Source organism: Mobula hypostoma, chromosome 13 (genome assembly GCF_963921235.1).
Source record: "Mobula hypostoma chromosome 13, sMobHyp1.1, whole genome shotgun sequence".
Taxonomy (NCBI): Eukaryota; Metazoa; Chordata; class Chondrichthyes; order Myliobatiformes; family Myliobatidae; genus Mobula; species Mobula hypostoma.
In genome coordinates, this window is record NC_086109.1 from 96231706 (window position 1) to 96250493 (window position 18788).

Here is an 18788-nt window from a genome sequence, read left to right on the forward strand (position 1 = left end):
GGTGGGTGGTTATATGGGAGGCAGGGTTTGAGGGTCGGCACAACGTTGTGGGCCAAAGGGCCTCTAATGTGCTGTACTATTCTATGTTCTATTAATTGATTAAAATAGCTGGGATTTCCTCCTTTTATTTGGGACACAATGCAGCTTAATTGGGACAGGTGACTGTTGCCAGTTTCTGATTAGTGTCAGTTAATGCACTTGTGTGTTATTAGACACCACACTGTACTTTAAAGCAAACAGTTTTTAAATGGCATCTGGTGCATGTGTTTGTGTTCGAAAGGCAGCAATTTTTGTCGCTGATATTTGACGAGAAATAAGCAGTAAGATGATTCAGAACTGTTTTGCTCACCGTGGTTTCAAACATTCACGCTTTGAAATGCCAGAAATGGCTGGGAGTGAAAATGAAACTATTTCACTGCTTGAAAATGAAACTATTTCACTACTTATGAATTACAAAGAATTTGAAAGCATCAACAATCATCTTGAATGTTACAATGAAAATGAAGATTTGAAGGATTTAGTCGTTGAAAGGCTTGCATGACAGCAGTCCATTATCTACACTAGGTGCCTCTGCTGATTTTGTTCATATACAGCCAATCAAAAGAACACTGGATGAATTCCTCCATCAGTAACCATTAGCAACCATTACATGTTTTGTAGTATTGTAGAGGTATTAGTAGTATTCTAACTTGTTCTGCATTTCATTTAAATACATAAATTGTTACTTAGTTAAATGATAGTTTAACTACCTTTTTAACTATTTCCATGAAACTTCAGTTAATTGGGGTACCCACTTAATTGGGCCAAAGTGATGTGTCCTAAGTAACTGGAATCCACTGTAATAAGATGGATAGCTTTATTCCCTGTTAGCTTGTACTAAGACCTTCAAACTGTTGCTCCTCAACCAGATTTTTTTTCTCATCTATTGATATTTAACTTTTTAAAACTTGTTAGATCTTGCCTAATCCCGTAATTTGTTTTAACTTTTCCAATTTATTTCATTTTTAAGCCAGGTACTACTGAACCCTACAAGTTTTGCAATAAAAAGCTATTTATGTTCTTTGAGCTATTGTTTCCCATTTGATTGATTCCATTAACATTGATGAGATCATATATCGCATATGACTGATGTGTTGATAGATTTTCAAAGTAAATGGAATAATGACCATTATTCATGCAAGTTGATAGGCTGGTTAAGAAGGCATATGGTGTGTTTGCCTTCATTAGTCAGGTGGTTGAGTTCAACAGCCTCTGTAAAACCGTGGCTAGATCACACTTAGAATATTGTGTTCAGTTCTGGTCATCCCATTTTAGGAAGGATACGGAAGCTTCAGAAAGGGTGCAAAGGGTGCTGCCTGGATTGCAGAACATGTCTAATGCAGACTTAGGGCTTTTCTCTTTGGAGCAAGGAGAATGAGAGGTGTCTTGTTAGAGGTGTACAAGATGAAGATGCTTAGATGGAGTGGACAGCCAGAGACATTCTCCCAGGGGGAAATAACTAGTACAAGGGGGCATAATTTTAAGGTGATTGGCGGAATGTCTGGGGGGGATGTCAGAGGCAAGTTTTTAACATGGAGTGGTGGGTGTGTAGAACACCCTGCTGGGAGTGGTGGTAGGGAAATTGAAGAGGTTCTGAGGCACATGGATGAAAGAAAAATGGAAGGCTCTGGGGGAGGGAAGGGTTAAACTCATCTTGAAGTAGGTTCAAAGGGTAGCACAACATTGTGGGTTGAATGGCCTGTACTGTTGTAAATTTTTCTTGGCCGGAAGCATTGACTGTTCATTCTTTTCCATAGATGCTGCCTGAACTGCTGAGTTGCTCCAGCATTTTGTGTGTGTTGCTTCCTCTAACCACTCTTCTGTGATTGTATTGGGTTTAATTCTTGAAAGCTTACTTGAAGTGTTACAAGCCACTGGTACCTTTTCACTGCAAAAGTGTTGAATTACGTGTGGTGTAAAATGGCCACCTTTGATTGTCTGCCATGAAGCTTTGCAGTTTGCAAAATCTTCATATTCTTTTTGTATTTCAGGTGATCAGTCATGATGGAAGACAAATGTCCACGTGTTGCTGACTATTTTGTGGTGGCAGGCATGACAAGTGCATCAAAGCCACTTGAAGAGGAAATACATTTTAATGACAACTGCCATAAAGTAGCTAAACCGAAAACACCAATTACAGATGTCGCTGTCATTGTGAAATCACTGGGAGAAGAAGTTCCCCAAGGGTATACATGTGTGGAAACTACTCAAACTGGATTATCAGCTGATCTCAATAATGGAAGCTTGATGGCTCCTCAGATTTTTCTCTGCTACAAAAGAGGTAGAGATAAACCACCACTGACTGATCTAGGGTATGTTACTGAAATTAACTTCTTTCCACATTATGTGCTAGTGAATGCCTTCCATCTTTATATGTACTCGGCATTCATTTCAGCATTAGGTATAGCTTGTTTACAATGGGCATTTCAGAAAGTACATCCAGTATGTCACCATATACCAGGGTGTTCCCAAAGGTTTTTATACCATTGACCCCTACCATTAACCGAGGAGTCCGTTGACCCCAGCTTGGGAGCCCCGCCACAAACTGCCTTGAGATTCAGTTACTTGCCGGCACTTACAGTAGATACAAAAAAGCACAAAATAGAATCAATAATAGACTACATACAAAGATGGAGAATCAATGAATGTGGCAAAGACAACAATTTGTGGATGTAGAAAAAGAAAAACAAAATAATGATAATTGAATAAGTAATAAATATTATTGAGAACATGAATAGTATACTCCTTGAAGGTGAGTCCATGGCTTCTGGAATCAGTTCAGAGTTGTGGTGAGTGAAGTTAACCATGCCAGTTTGGGAGCCTGAACTTGGTGGTGTGGGACCTAAGACTCCTGTACTTCTTTTCCCAATAGCTACAGCAAGAAGGGAGCATGATTTGGATGGTGGGAGTCTTCGATGATGCATGCTGGTTCCCTGCAACAGCGCCTTGTAAATATGAGTTTATCAGTGGTGGGGTGGCCTAAAGATATATTGAATTGGATGTCGTAGAGTCATAGAACACTACGCAGAAATAGGCCCTTTGGCCCATCTACTTCATGGTGAACTATTTATCTGCCTAGTCTCATCTACCTGCACCTGGACCATAGTCCTCCATACCCCACCCATCCACGTACCTATCCAAATTTCTTTTAAATGTTGAAATCAAATCTGCACCCACCACTTCCGATAGCTCGTTCCTCACTCTCGCCACTCTGAGTTCACCCTTAACCCATGATCTCTAGTCCTAGTCTCTCTATCTGTGCCCCTCATAATTTGGTATCAAATCTCCCTTCATTCTCCTATGCTCCAGGGAATGAAGTCCTAATTGATTCAACCTTTCCCTTTAACTCAAATCCTCAAGTCCTGACAACAACCTGATGAATTTTCTCTGCACTCTTTCAATCTTATTGACATTTTTCCTGTAGGTAGGTGACCAAAGCTGTACACAATTATGCCCACAACTCACTAACCGTGACTTGTATACCTTGGAATGTGGGAGGAAACCCATGTAGTCACAGGGAGAGCGTACAAACTCCTTACAAACTGCAGCAGGAATTCAAACCTGATCACTGACACTGTAAAGTGTTATGCTACTGTACTACCTGATTATGGGATCTAGCTTTCTGCTCCAAAAGTTGCTCATCTGATTAGAAAGGAAGTTCTCCCAGACTTTACATTAATTGGAATGCCCGATCTTCTGAAGATGTTAATGAAACAACTCATTTTCAGTGTAAGAGCATCATAGTTGATTTGCAAGCTTCTGTAAGTCTGATTTAGTAACAGTATCTGATTTGTACTTGGTGGTGTAGTGACATTAATAGTAATTGACGTAGTTGTATTGTTTTCTAGCGTTTTGTACGAATGGAAGGAGAGACTGAAGCACGGATGCCAAATCATTCAAACCACACCTTATGGCCGACCTGCTAACATCAGTGGTGGCACCTCATCTCAGCGAATCTACATAACATATCGGCGAGCACCAGAAAACTTTGCCCAGAATTCCCTGTCTGTTACTGATATCTGTATAATTATTCCAAGTAAGGGCGAGACCCCACCACACACTTTCTGCAGGGTGGACAAAAACGTCAACAGCAGCATGGTAAGATACCAGATCACCAGCCTACTTTTGGGTAACTGGATTTGCTGTGTCGTCCAAACTCAGTAACAGACAGATAAATCTTTTAAGGATAGGTTGAGTGAGCTAGGGCTTTTCTCTTTGAAGCAAAGGAGGGTGAGAGGTGACTTGATAGAGGTGTACAAGATGATGAGGCAGAGATTGAGTGGACAGTCAGAGACTTTCCCCCAGGGTGGAAATGGCTAAAATGAGGGGGCATAATTTTAAGGTAGTTGGAGGAGAGTGCACAGGGGAAGATCAGAGGTAGGTTTTTTTACACAGTGGTGAGTATGTGGAATGTGCAGCTTGGCTTGGTGGTAGATGCAGATACATTAGGGACACTGAAACTCTTAGATACTCACGTTGATAGAAATGGAGGGTAACCTGGGAGGGGAGGGTTAGATTGATCTTGGAGTAAGTTTAAGGGTCAACACAACATTGTGGGCTGCAGGGCCTGTACTATGCTGTAATGTTCTATGTTGCAAGTCCTCCACGGTGTGGTAGCCAAATCTATATTTGATACTGTCTGTATTCAAGTACAGTACTTGTGTTTGAACAAAGTTATGAATGTAGATGAAGCCTACAGTTTATTAATGTTTAAAATAATTGCTATTTTGTATCCCTGCAATAATTCTAAATAATTCTGTTTGACCCACTCCCATCAGGGAGGAGGTTATGTAGCATCCACGCCAGGACCACCAGGCTCAAAAACAGTTACTTTCCCCAAGCAGGTGCTCTGATCAACACTCCCACCCACTATCTCCACCACTTCATTATTTCTCATCAATCACATTATGTATAGCCTCACATCACTTTATGGACATCAGTCAATCTATGTATATAAGCTATTTTTATTATTTATATTTATTGTTTTTTATTGTGTTGGTTATCTTTTTTTGTGCTGCATCAGATCTAAAGTAACAATTATTTCGTTCCCCTTGCACTTGTCCTTGCACAGGAAATGATATTAAGCAATAGTGAATAATTTTAAAGGAATGTTTATTTATTCTTTAATGAGGATTTCACCTGTAAATAGTGAATTCACCAACTGCCTGCAAAAATTACTTTTAAAATAACCCATCCATAGCCCACGGTAATTGGTGGTTTTTGATTGCAACATAGTAACAGAATGAATGAACAGAAATAATCTCAAGATTCAACTTCCCTAATGTTACCATCCACTTAATGCTGTTGGAAAATCTGATCAAATTAAATCAACACATATTGAACTGCTAGAGGTTTTTAAAAACAACAGATTCTCAGAAATGTCTCAAGACTCTTCACAACAAAATACTGTGTTGCATTGAAACATAGTGATTGTTTCACATAAATCAAAGAACATTTAACAAAGTGATTAAAACAGTGATTCAGTTCCTGGTTTTTGATTGATAAGGTACCTGGAAGATTAGTTTTCTTGATAATTGTGCAACTCAGTCTCCGGGACAAAAAAATGTAAGTAACACATGAAGATGGAACTTTCAAGAGTGCAATACTCTATCAGCTAGCATCAGCCTAACCAACGTAACGCACACAAAACACTGGGGGATCTCAGCAGGTAGGGCAGTATCTACGGAGGGAAATAAACAGTCGGTATTTCTGGCTGAGACCCTTCATCAGGACATCAGCCGAGCCACGTACTTAGGATCTCAATTGGAGCAGAAACCAATAATGTCCAATTTGGATGCAAGAATGTCCTAGAGTGTTTTGGGGGGTATTGGAATGAAACGTAAGGCATATAAAAATGTTTATTGTTCACTTGAATTGTGAAAAATATCCAACTGGATAGACTTTGCTATGTTGCCTGGACTGTGTCAGAAGAAGGCATTTGATTTGATTCCACCAGAAGAAGTGGGATTTCCCAGTGGCCACCTATTTTAATTCCACGTCCCATTCCCATTCTGATATGTCAATCTACGGCCTCCTCTATTGTAGTGATGAAGCCACACTTGGGTTGGAGGAAAGACACCTTGTATCCTGCCTGGGTAGCCTCCAACCTGATGGCATGAACATTGATTTCTCGAACTTCTGGTAATGCCCCCCTTCGCTTCATCATCCCCCATCCCCTCCCCCCTCTCACCTTATCTCCTTACCTGTCTATTGCCTCCCTCTGGTACTCCTCCACCCACCCCCCTCCTTCTTTCTTCCATGGCCTTCTGTCCTCTCCTGTCAGGCTCCCCCTTTTTCAGCCCTGTATCTCTGTCACCAATCACCTTCCCAGCTCTTTACGTCACCCCTCCCCGCCCGTGTTTCTCTCTCCCTTCCCCCTGCTCCCACCTTTAAATCTACTCATCTTTTTTTCTCCAGTCCTGCCAAAGGCTCTCGGCCTGAAGTGTCGACTGTACTCTTTTCCAAAGCTGCTGCCTGGCCTGCTGAGTTCCAGCATCTGCAGATTTTCTCATGTATTTGATTTTAATTTTGTGAATTTATGATGAAATGCAGAGTTATTCCAGCTGAAGCTGAGTGTTGAGCTACAGTGAAGATGTAATCTATTTCAACTCTTCCCCCAGGCTTAAATGCATGCTTATGGATATGTTCTGATGTAAAGTATATTGCAAAGGTTATTTATTTTGAGGAAAACAATATTTTATGTAATTAAACATCGGTTTTATAGCACATTGGATAGTGAGGAGGTTTAAGAATTAACATTTTATTCCTCTGTATTGTGCTGTGAAATCACTTTTCAACTTCTGTTTTGCAAACAGTTAAAATTGTAGGTCATTCTTCGGACAATTTGATATACCCTGTGGTAGACTAGAGTACCAAATATCTCTTAAGCTAAGAGTGACTGTCCATACATTTGCCTGTTCAATTATCAACGTCCTGTTACTTTTGATAACTGTTCTCTTTTGTGATTTGTAAGAACTGTGTATGCCCACCATTGTCTGTTCCAAATAAATGCTTCCACTTTGAAAAGATTAATGTTATCATTTAATAAGTAACAACTATTTGCACCCTCAAGAGATATCTGCAAAGGGGACAGCCTGCAACTAAAGCATTTGTTTTAAAAATGTACACAAGTTTGTTGCTTCATAATATCAATTTCCATACTTCCTATCATGAAGAAGGCATTTTAGCCCATCAAATCTACCCTGGCAAACAGGGAAATTCCACTCTCCCACTACTCTTTCTCTGTGACCTCTTCGCCCCACATTCCCTTCAACTGCTCCGGATATACCACTCACCTACACATGAGCTGCAACTGAGAGTGGCCAATCTGAGACGTGGCAGGAATAATGTGCAAATTTCACTGATACACTGGATGCAAAGGTGGAACTCAAGGTGCTGGAGCTGCTCCTGTGCATGTGCTTAAGGAAAGCTAACGTGCCACCAAAATTGCTGGCTAATTTTTATATATGTGTGATAGAGAGCATACTGGTATACAGAATTGCAGCAAGACAGATCACAAAGCACTCCCAACAGGTGATTAGGACAGCTCGACACATCATTGGGACTTATGAACTACTGGACCTGGAGACAATCTACAACTCTCAATGTCCACGGCATGTTCGTAACATCTTTAAAGGCCCATCCCATCCTGGATACTGTCTGTTCAATCTCCTGCCAAGACAGCAAGACTGAAAAACAGCTTCTTCCTGAGGGCTGTTGTGCAGCTGAATAATGCTACACCCTGGCTTGCCAATGGCCTTCGAGTACTATGCACTATTGAAATCACTTGTTGCATGTAAATATGCGATTTTTAAAAATTAAGCTGTATTACATGCATTGCAAATATCTGTTTTTCATGGACTGGGGTAGCACTGCAATCTTGTTGTCTTGAGCAATGAGCATAAAGGTCTATTCTGTCCTGTGCTGGTCTTGTTTTGGTGAATATTAGTTTGTATGTGCAATCATGTGATTTTATTTTTGTTCCAGTGGGGATCAGCTGTATATCTGTGCTACAAGAAGTCTTTGGCCAAGACCAACACTATAGCTTACAAAGCTGGTAAGTGCTGAATCCGTAATTAGATCAGGGTATTAACATTCGTGCTCCAACTAGGGATAGCAATGAATCAAAGACAACATATGGCATTAGCATGAACATTTCTAATATGCTTGAAGTTAGATTATTGATTAGAGCATGAGACAAAGATAAATTGGAAATAAGATGTTAATTTGCTCTCAGGACTTCAATATTAAAGTGGGTTGGTTGTATTTTATGAACCTGATTAATTGATTATCATAAGTCAAATACCCAGTGGCCACTTTATTAGGTGCACATGTACACCTGCACAATATTGCAAACATCTAATCAGCCAATCACGTGGCAGCAACTCAGTGCATAAAAGCATGCAGACATGGTCAAGAGGCTCAGTTGTTGTTCAGACCAAACAGCAGAATGGGGAAGAAATGTGATCTGAGTGACTCTGATTGTTGGTGTCTCACGGAGTGGTTTGATTAGCTCAGAAACTGCTGATCTCCTGGGATTTTTCACACACAGCAGTCTGTCGAGTTTACAGAGAATGGTGCAATAAACAAAAAAAAAAGTCCAGCAAGCCCAAGTTGAAAATACCTTATTAGAGAGAGGTCAGAGGAGACGGGCCAGACTGGTTCAAGCTGACAGGAATGTGACAGTAACTCAAATAACCACATGTTACAACAGTGGCGTGCAGAAGAGCATCTCTGAACACACAACACATCGGATCTTGAAGTGGACGGGCTACAGCAGCAGAAGACCACGAACATACACTCAGTGTTTGTACAGGAGGTATCTTATAAAGTGGCCACTGAATGTATATAATAATTTTTCAATATACTGTGTTCCCTTAAAGTAGACTTACAGTGCTTAGCATTTAGTGTATGGCTCTAAACAAGGCTGTGTAAATTACTTATTTCTCCTTTAACTTCTGTTTCCAAAGGCATTTGCGTTTTTATCTGTGATTAATTTTAGCAAGTCATAATTTGAGTAGTTGGGGGAAATTTATTCTTACTTGCTAGGTGCCAGGAATGCTGCTTAACTGCTCAACAAAGGCCTTAGCCATGAGGTTTGCAGTGGCTCAGGTGACAGCACCAGTCCTGAAAATTCATGCTTTTCTCAGTGAATTGCTCAACTTCCAGTCAATTCAGTGAAATTCCAGATTGTGTGAAGGGGGCCTCAATGGTTCCTGCATGGCTATTCATGGCTATTGCCAGGGGTCTGTAAAGTCCTCTGAGGGAAAAGTTGCGAAAATTTGCAATTCTACTCTGAGCAAGTCATGGTGTAGTGACCAAAGAAGTAATTTTTGGACCTTTCTCTTGTCTCTATTGCAGGTTTGATATGTAGATATCCAGAAGAAGATTATGAATCCTTTCCTTTGCCTGCATCAGTACCTCTCTTTTGCCTGCCGATGGGGGCAACCATCGAATGTTGGCCTAGTAACACCAAGTATCCGCTCCCTGTTTTCTCTACGTTTGTGCTTACGGCAGCTTCTGCAGAGAAGGTATATTCTCATCATGTGTGTTAGTAGTGCATTATGTTCCTGTTGGGATTTGCTTGAGAGTTGGTTGTGTGTAATTGAAGGATTCCTCATCACAACGTTACTAATTGCTGAGAAGTAGCCCTTCACATATTCAGATAATTTCAGGTTTTATGAATTGTAAGAATTATTTTTAAAAATTAATTGCTCCTTTACTTGCATTTTAAATTGTTGTTGACTATAAACAAGGATACACTTATGTACAGGCTTTTTGTGTTATTATAAATTAAGAGTTGGCAGTTAAGATAATCTCATTGGAACATATTAAAAAAATGCATTGTGACCTAATATGGTGGGTGCGAATGATGTTTCTTGTTCATGATCCAGAATTTACAGACTTAAAGAGCAGGCCATTATAGGGACTGAGGTGAGAACTTTCTTCACTCAGAAGATACCAAGTGTCAAGAAGGCTGTTGAGATTCAGTCGCTGATTATATTCAAGGCAGAAGTAAATAGATTTTTTGGATATTAAGGAACTGCAGTCATACAGCCATAGAATTATACATCACAGAAAATTGCCCTTTGGGCCAACTTTTCTATGCTATCAAAATGTCCCTTCAAGCTCATCCCATTTGCCAGCATTTGACCAACAGCCAAAACCTTTCCAATCTCTGTACCTGTCTAAGTGTTCTTTAAAAGTTGTTATTGTACCTGCCTCAGTCACTTCCCTGGCAGCTCAGTCACGTAGATACCACTTTGTATAAAGAACTAGTTGCCCTTCAAGTTGCTATTAAATCTTTTCCCTCTCACCTTCAATCTATGCCCACTAGTTCTTGATTCCCTAACCCTGGCAAAAATACTGAGTGTATGCACGCTATCCATGCCCCTCATGATTTTATAGACTCCTGAATTATCACTTCTTGGGTGTCCTATGCTCTGAGGAGCTGAAACCCTTCATGGAAAGGAAAGGATAGGAAGGATGGGAGGGCTGCGGAGGAATACAAGCTGGCAGGTAGGTGATAGATGAGACCAGGTGAGGGAAGGGGATAAAAGAAGAAGCTGGGAGGTGATGGGTGGAAGAGGCAAAGGGCTGAAGAAGAAAGAATCTGATAGGAGAGGAGAGTGGACTGTGTAATAGAAGGATCAGCCAGTCCAAAGTTTGTAGTAGACCTGACTCTGTCAGAAACTAGCAAACGCTGCACTTTGAATAATCACAGATGGTAAATTTAAGAGAAAAATAAAAAGCAAGGCTTACCACCTGAGTTATGGTTTAGAAATTATAAAATGCAGTGTTGGGTTACATTTTAACTGGATTGCTTGTGCATTTATGACTACAGTGTACTTGTAATTATCACATGGTATTGTTCTGCACTGAATAGATTCAAATGTCGTTGTCCCCAGGTTTATGGTGCAGCCATTCAGTTCTATGAGCCTCTTCCTCAAGAGAACTTAACAGATAAACAGCGATCACAATTGGGGCTGGTCAGTGCAGCTGACCGAAAACCTATCCTCTCAAAGACTGTTCACACTAGCAAGTGTATTTGTCTTCTGTCACACTGGCCATTCTTCGAAGCTTTTCGAAAATTTCTTACATTTTTATACCGCTATTCAATCTCTGGACCTCATGCACTACCTATTGAAAAGTAAGTTTCCTATATAAGGTGATTTTGTTTTTCCTTAAATGTACTTAAAACTATCAGTACATATTGCATGGTCTCAGCTTGGTGCTCAGTTGGGCAGTAACTATAGGTCACAAACGAGCAAATCTGCAGTGCTGGAAATTCAAGCAACACGTAAAATGCTGGAGGAACTCAGCAGGCCAGGCAGCATCTACGGGAAAAAAAGTACAGTCTACATTTCAGCTGAGACCCTTCAGCAGGACTGAATAATAGGTCACTGTCTGGAGAGTAGAACTACAAGATTTCCACACTCACAGTACTCAGCAACTCCTGATAGAAGTGAATGCTTCAAATATTTGGTTGAGGACCAAGTACTGTGGTTCCCCAGTGACCAAATATCCAGAGAAACACTGTGTCAAAATTTATTGTTGAAAGTCAATAAAGGATCTGAAAGGGTCATAGTGAACCCTTAAGGAAGTGCGGGTTACTGCCTTTGGCAAGGAAGGGACGGATACAGCTGGCAAAGATGTTTATAGATTAAAGACTCTGTCTATAAACTCCACTCTGATAAACAGCAGTTCTGTAGTGCCTGATATAATTTCCTTTTATTTTCATTCTAAAGGAAGACTGACTCATTGCAAAAATTTGGGAGGTTAAAATATTTATTGTGAATGAGTTGTTGTTACAAATAAACGAGTTGTCACTATCACTGGTACACAGGAATTTATATTACTCACCTAAAATTGTACTGAATAATTAATGTATCTTCCACTTGAATATTTTCCTTCCACTGTTGGCAGTGTGTTGACATATTATCATACAAGAACATATGAAATAGAAGCAGTCAGCCCATGGCTGTATGAGACTACCCTGACCATTCAGAGTTCTACGTCAGTGCTGTTTCCCATCACAATCCCATGTACAAACTCCTTGCGAAGTCTCACCAAGGCCCTATACAATTGAATTAGACTTTCTTACACCTCTTGTTATCAAGGCTAACATATACTGTACTATTTTCCACCTTAATTGCTTGACACTCGTCTTCAGTAAGTGGTGTACAAGCACACTGGGGTGGCTTTGAACATCAACACAACTCATGCTCTTACTGTTTAACATTCATTCTCCTTTCCTCTTACTTGCACTAAAGTGAATGACCTTGTATTTTTCTACATTAGATATTATCTGCCAGGTTTTCACACACTCAATTTAACGGTATTCCCTTCAAGCCTCTAATCCTTCTCCACCCTTTAAATCCCACCTGGGTAATATTGTCAGCAAAGCTGGAAGTATGATATTTGGTAGTTTAAGACAAATCATTGGTTTGTTGTAACAGGTCAGGGCACGAACACCTTGTTTAATGTGGACCATAACACTGTCACTCATCTCATCACATCAAGAGACCAATGCGGAGCAGTCTTTGTTCCAAGCCTACGCTATCGCCATTCCCCAACTCTTTCTCTGATACATGGACAACTCACTGTTGTCCCCTACTTGCCCATTTTTACCTTTGGTACTACTTGCTGCTCCACTCGCAAGTTCATGTGTACTATTTCTGTCACTTCCCTTTTCTGGGTCTCTTTGTCAACATCTCAGGAGTCAAGCTATCCACTGACATTTACTATAAACCCACTGTCTCCCTCAGTTACTAAGGCTACAGCTCCTTCCACTGTCCCTCTTCTAAGGATTCCTTCCCTTTCTGTCTCCACCCCATCTGTTCTCAAGATGAGGCCTTCCATAACAGGTCATCTGAAATGTGCTCTCTTTTTCAGGAAATCAGAATCAGGTTTATCATCACCGGCATGTGTCACGAAATTTGTTAACTCAGCAGCAGCAGTTCAATGCAATACGTAGTATAGAAGAAGAAGGGAAAAAATAATAATAAGTAAATCACGGTATACATAAATTGAATAGATTAAAAATTGTGCAAAAATCAGAAATTATATATATTTTAAAAAGTGAGGTAGTGTTCACAGATTCAATGTCCATTTAGGAATTGAATGACAGAGGTGAAGAAGCTGTTCCTGAATCGCTGAGTGTGTGCCTTCAGACTTTTGTACCTCCTACCTGATGGTAACAGTGAGAAAAGGGCATGCCCTGGGTGCTGGAGATCCTTAATAATGGACGCTGCCTTTCCCTTCTATTGAGTTTGATGGAGCTTCCTCTTATTTCCTCTTTTTCAGACTTTTGTTCTCACCCTACCTTGCTCCAGTCAGAACAGAAAGAGTTGCCTGGATATTTCATCCTACTAGCCTCCACATTCAACACCATCTTTTGTCATTTCTGCAATCTGAAACAAGATTCAACCACTATCCACATCTGCTCCCCTCCACCCCCACCCCTTTTTGACTACCACAGGGACTACACCTTTTATGACTCCCTGGTCTGTTCATTCCTTCCCAGTCTTCTCTGATTCCGGATAATTTCTTTTGCAACTGCAGTCTGCAACCCTTGCTCCTGGAGTTCCTCCCACACCACCATCCAGGGATTGAAGCAGATCTCCCATGGGTTCAAAGTGTCGTGTTCAGCTTCTCCTCCTTTGCATTCTCTGCCCCTGAAGCTCCGTCTCGCTCTACGTCAGCAAGATGATTTACACAGTCCAGTTCTCTGTTTGCAGTAGTCATGCTGAACTCCCAAATACAAGCCTCTTCAACTCAAAAAAGTTCAAAATAAAGTTATTATCAAAGTACATATGCATCACTATTTTTTTTAGGCATCTGTTAGTCTCATGAGACCATGGATTTTTGCCTTGGAAAGTTTCCAGGGCGCAGGCCTGGGCAAGGTTGTATGGAAGACAGGCAGTTGCCCATGCTGCAAGTCTCCCCTCTCCATGCCACCGATGTTGTCCAAGGGAAGGGCATTAGGACCCATACAGCTTGGCACCGGTGTAGTCGCAGAGCAATGTGTGGTTAAGTGCCTTGCTCAAGGACACACACGCTGCCTCAGCCAAGGCTCGAACTAGCGACCTTCAGATCACTAGACGAACGCCTTAACCACTTGGCCACGCACCAACACTGTGTGTCACCATTTACAACCCTTGAGATTCATTATCCTGTGCGCATACTCAATAAATCCATAATGGAATAAGAACTATAATAGAATCAATGAAAGACCGCACCAACTCGGGCACTCAAGCCGTGTGCAAGTACAAAAAGAAAGGAATAATAAATTAAACAGTGAATTTTGAAAACATGAGTAGCAGTCCTTCCAAACGGACCATAAGGTATCGGAGCAGAATTAGGCCATTTGGCCCATCGAGTCTGCTCTGCCATTTCTTCATAGCTGATCCATTTTCCCTCTCAGCCTTAACCTGCCTTCTCCCATGACGTGAGATGAATCCAAATTAACTCCCTTTCCATTCCTGCATTGACCTGTCTAGCCTCTGCATTCTTCACTGCTAATTTAAACTGGAAAAACAGCCTATTCTGCCTATTCCACCTGTGTGGTCCTTAAAACAAAGGAGAAGAATTAGGCCATTCGGGCCATTGTGTTTGCTCTATAATTCCATCATGGCTGATTTATTATCCCTCAGAAAACCATTCTATTGTCTTCTTCCCGTAACCTTTGACACCTTTTCTAATCAAGAACCTATCAACTTCCACTTTAAATATACTCAATGACTTGGCCTCCACAGCCATTGATGGCAATGAATTACTTCGAATCACCACCTTCTGGCTAATGAAATGCTTCCTCATCTCTGTTCTAATGGTAGCTTTCAATGTCATTTGGGTCAGTGGTTGGTTTGGGGAGATACTAAGGTGCCTGGGAATAGACCTTAGAGAACCCATGACAGCTACCATGAGGATGCAAGAAGGGAAATTTGTGAGAATAGGATTGAATAGTTTGTTGTACAAGATCTTGGAGCACGTGTAAGGAGAGTGTTTGAGCTGTGGTGGCGGGGGAGAAGCTTTCAATCTGAATAAAAACTGCTTTGTGTAGTCTAATTTGAATGTTGAAAGAAAATCTGATTTATTATGTTCGGAAAGGTCAATTGAATGTGAACTTATTTTCTATGGTTTCAAGTAAGACTATATTAACTGATTTATTGGATCTAGTATTTGTTTAGAAATGGGACAATAAACATATAGTTGATAGCTTTTTGACCACAAGGGCCTGGTTATTAATTTACAGCCTGATTTGTATTTTGCAGACATATCTGCCACTTTATGCACAAAGTTCCATTTCCTTCTCCTCAAAGACCGAGGATTCTTGTGCAGGTGGGTGTCTGTTTAATTGACATTTTTAGCAAAGATATATTGCTGTGCAATAAATCTCTGATTGCATTAAAGCTGGAAAATGTTATGGTTTGGCACATTGATGAAAGTACATTCCAAGTACGCTGGATTGATTTTAATGAACATGAAATAATTTTGGTATGCAGTGATCTGTTAGGTAGATCTGTGTTCTTTGGCGTTCAGAAGAATGACGGGTGATGTTATTAAAGCAAATAACATCCAACAGTGGCTTCGTTGTGGAGACTTTTTCACTAATAGGAGAATTGTAAACAAGGGGACAGTCATTTAAAACCAAGCTATATGGAAATTCCTTCACGTAGAACCTGGTCCTTCTCTGAAATTCTTTCCCTGAGCATTGTGGAGACTAAAGCAATGAAAGTATTTAAAATGGAGGCAAATAATTTTTGGAAAGATAGAGATTAAGGGCTCTATAGATTTACCACAGAGAAGCTGAGCCCTGGGGAGAAGGCCATGATTAAATTGAATGCCGGGCGTGCTGAAGGAACCAGGTGGCATCATTCTTTGTTCCAGGTGATTGGTAAAGTCTAGGGTGTAATTCAAAAGCATTTAATGGTGACGAAAATAAGCAGAAGAAATCTGGTGGTGAGAGATGTGCTTTTGGGAATAATGGAGGACCAAATGAAGTTTTGGAGCAGAGAGACAGACTTTGCTGGGACATGATTTGCAGCTGTGAAAGTGTACAGAATGTTACTTTTGCCTTTCCTGTTACAGCTATCGCCTCATGACCACTTAATGCTCTGCCAGCCTGTTTCCTCACCACTTCCATTGAGGTAAGTATAGTTCAGCCCTGGTTTAATTTTATTACTTTTGAAATGTATATCCTCCTTTTTACCAGTCCCAAGTCAGCAAGAATGGGGAAGAATCAGTCACTAGCTAGAAGAGTAAAATGGCAGATTTTTTTTCCAATGTTCGTGAACAGTTTGCACAGTCTGTGAATATAAACTAATTTAAGTGACTGAATTCAAATTCACAAACTGCCATGGTGGGATTTTACAGATATCTCTGCTTCAGTGTATGCTTTAATATTAACTCCTGTGAAGACCGGACGCCACAGTAGGTTAGCGGTTTGGGCGATGCTATTATAGCTGGGGGTGTTCTGGAGTTTGGAGTTCAGTTCCGGCGCCATTCTGTAAGGAGTCTCTGTACATTCTCCCCCCGGAACATGTGGATTTTCTCTGGGTCCTCTGGTTTCCTCCCGGGTAGGTTAATTCGTCATTGTAAATTCCTTGATTAGGTTGGGGTTAATCAGATTTGGTGGGGTTGCTTCGGTGGTACACAAGGGCCTACTCCACACTGTATCTCTAAGTAAATAAAAGAGCAGCGTAAATGTTGTGAATGTAACCATTTTCTTTGTGATACTACTGGCAGCTTGTATGCCAGTGTGATAATCCCTCAATGCTTGATTATAGTCTGCATCATACTGGGAAAATAGACTGATTGCATCTCAGCATTAATAGTGGGAGATCTTGTATTTACTTATCTGGTCCTCAGAATAGGAGGGATGGCCACGTAAATGATGTACAGCTTCCAGATGGATGCCTTCATGTTTCACAATGCCATGTGCCAGACTATATACAATTCAAATGTCTCCATAATTGCGATCAATCCTGCCAGCTAAATAAAACTTTGTATGGTCACAAAGCAAAGATGAAGGTTTCCAGTAATGCTACTTTCACATCGGATGAGAATATATATTAAAAAGGTCTTCACTGAATTCTGATTGTATCTGTCATTTTACAGTGGTGGTAGTTTTGCCACTTTGCTACAGAACCTGGGCCCCGAGAAGGCAATAACTCTGCTGCTGTATGCAGTGACTGAACACAAAATTCTTATTCACTCCCTTCGCCCAGCTGTGCTGACCAGTGTGGCTGAAGCACTTGTTTCTGTAAGTATCACTTTAATTTCTGAGAGATTTGCAAAAATATAGCTTTGTTTTTATAGGAGGTATTTGATTAAGTTATTGCAGAAAGTGGATGTTCATAGTATAAGAGATATAGGTGAGCACTTGCAAGACATCAGGCCCTGATGGTGTACCTGGTAGGGCATTGAAAACCTGTGCCAACCAGGAGTGTTTAAGGACACTGCTGCAGTCAGAGGTTCCTGCCTGCTTCAAAAAGATGACAATCGTACCAGTGTCCAAGAAGAGCAGAGTGAGCTTCCTCAACGACTATGACCCAGTTGCACTCACATCTACTGTGATGAAGTGCTTTAAGAGGTAGGTCTGCCTGAGCAAGGACCTGGACCCACTGCAATTTGCCTGTCTCCATGCAATCTCACTGGCTCTCCACTCAGCCTTGGAGCAACTGGACAATAACTAAACCTACGGACTTCAGGCTACAGTTGATTGATTACAGCTCAGCACTCAACATGATCAAACCCTCAGACCTAATCAACAGTTCAAAACTTGGACCTCTGCAACTGGAGCCTTGATTTCGTCACCGGCAGACCACAGTCATTGCAGTTTAGAAATAACATCTCCTTGCTGGCAGTCAACACTGGCACATCTCAAGGATGTGTGTTTAGCCCACTGCTCTACTCTCTCTACACCCACGACTGTGTGGCTAGGTGCAACTCAAACACCACCTATAGATTTGCTGATGACACAACTATTGGCAGAATTTTAGTTGGTGATGAGGAGGTGCACAGGAGTGAGATAGATGAGCTGGTTTAGTGATGTTGCAACAATAACCTTGCCCTCAACACTGGTAAGACCAAGGAATTGATTGTGATTTTCAGGAAGGGGAAGTTGGGGGAATACACACCAGTCCTCATCGAGGGATCAGCAGTGGAAAGAGTGAGCAGTTTCAAGTTCCTGAGTGTTGACATCTCTGAGGAACTTTTCTGGGTTCAACATTGATGCAATTGCAAAGAGGCTAAAATTCATTAGGAGTTTGAGGAGACTTGGTACGTCACCAAAGACTCTTGTAAATTTCCATAGGTGTATCACAAAGAGCACTCTTAACTGGCTGCATCACCATCTGGTATGGAGGGGCCACTGTACAGGATCAGAAAGAGCTGCAGAAAGTTGCAAACTCAGGCAGCTCCATCGTGGGCACTAGCTTCCCCAGCATTGGGGCCAGTTTTAAAACGTGATGCCTCGGGAAGGTGACATGCACCATTAAGGACCCCCATCACCCAGGACATGCCCTCTCCTCAAGGAGGAGCTACGGCAGCCTGAAGAGAGAAGCAGCTTCTTCCCCTCTGCCACCAGATTTCTGAATGACAATGAACCCATGGTCAATGAGTGCATGAAGACTCCCTCGCTTTCTTTTGCTGTCTTTTTGCACGACTTAATTTTTTATATATCGTATTGTAATTTATAGACTTTAAAAGTATTGCACTGAACTGCTATTGCAAAACAACAAATTTTA

The 18788-nt window shown here is 41.1% G+C and overlaps 1 protein-coding gene across 6 annotated transcripts in view; it reads left to right on the forward strand.

Moving 5' to 3' along the window:
• dennd4a (DENN/MADD domain containing 4A) overlaps positions 1-18788 on the forward strand; it is a 161926-nt gene that overhangs the window by 46015 nt on the left and 97123 nt on the right. For all 6 annotated transcript variants that reach the window (XM_063066252.1, XM_063066257.1, XM_063066255.1 and 3 more), the window contains exons 2-9: positions 2031-2351; positions 3888-4137; positions 8026-8095; positions 9400-9569; positions 10947-11188; positions 15312-15378; positions 16129-16187; positions 17158-17302. In XM_063066252.1, the coding sequence (XP_062922322.1) occupies positions 2041-2351; positions 3888-4137; positions 8026-8095; positions 9400-9569; positions 10947-11188; positions 15312-15378; positions 16129-16187; positions 17158-17302 (1314 nt within the window). In that variant the 5' untranslated portion in view covers positions 2031-2040. The remainder of the gene's footprint in view (positions 1-2030; positions 2352-3887; positions 4138-8025; positions 8096-9399; positions 9570-10946; positions 11189-15311; positions 15379-16128; positions 16188-17157; positions 17303-18788) is intronic.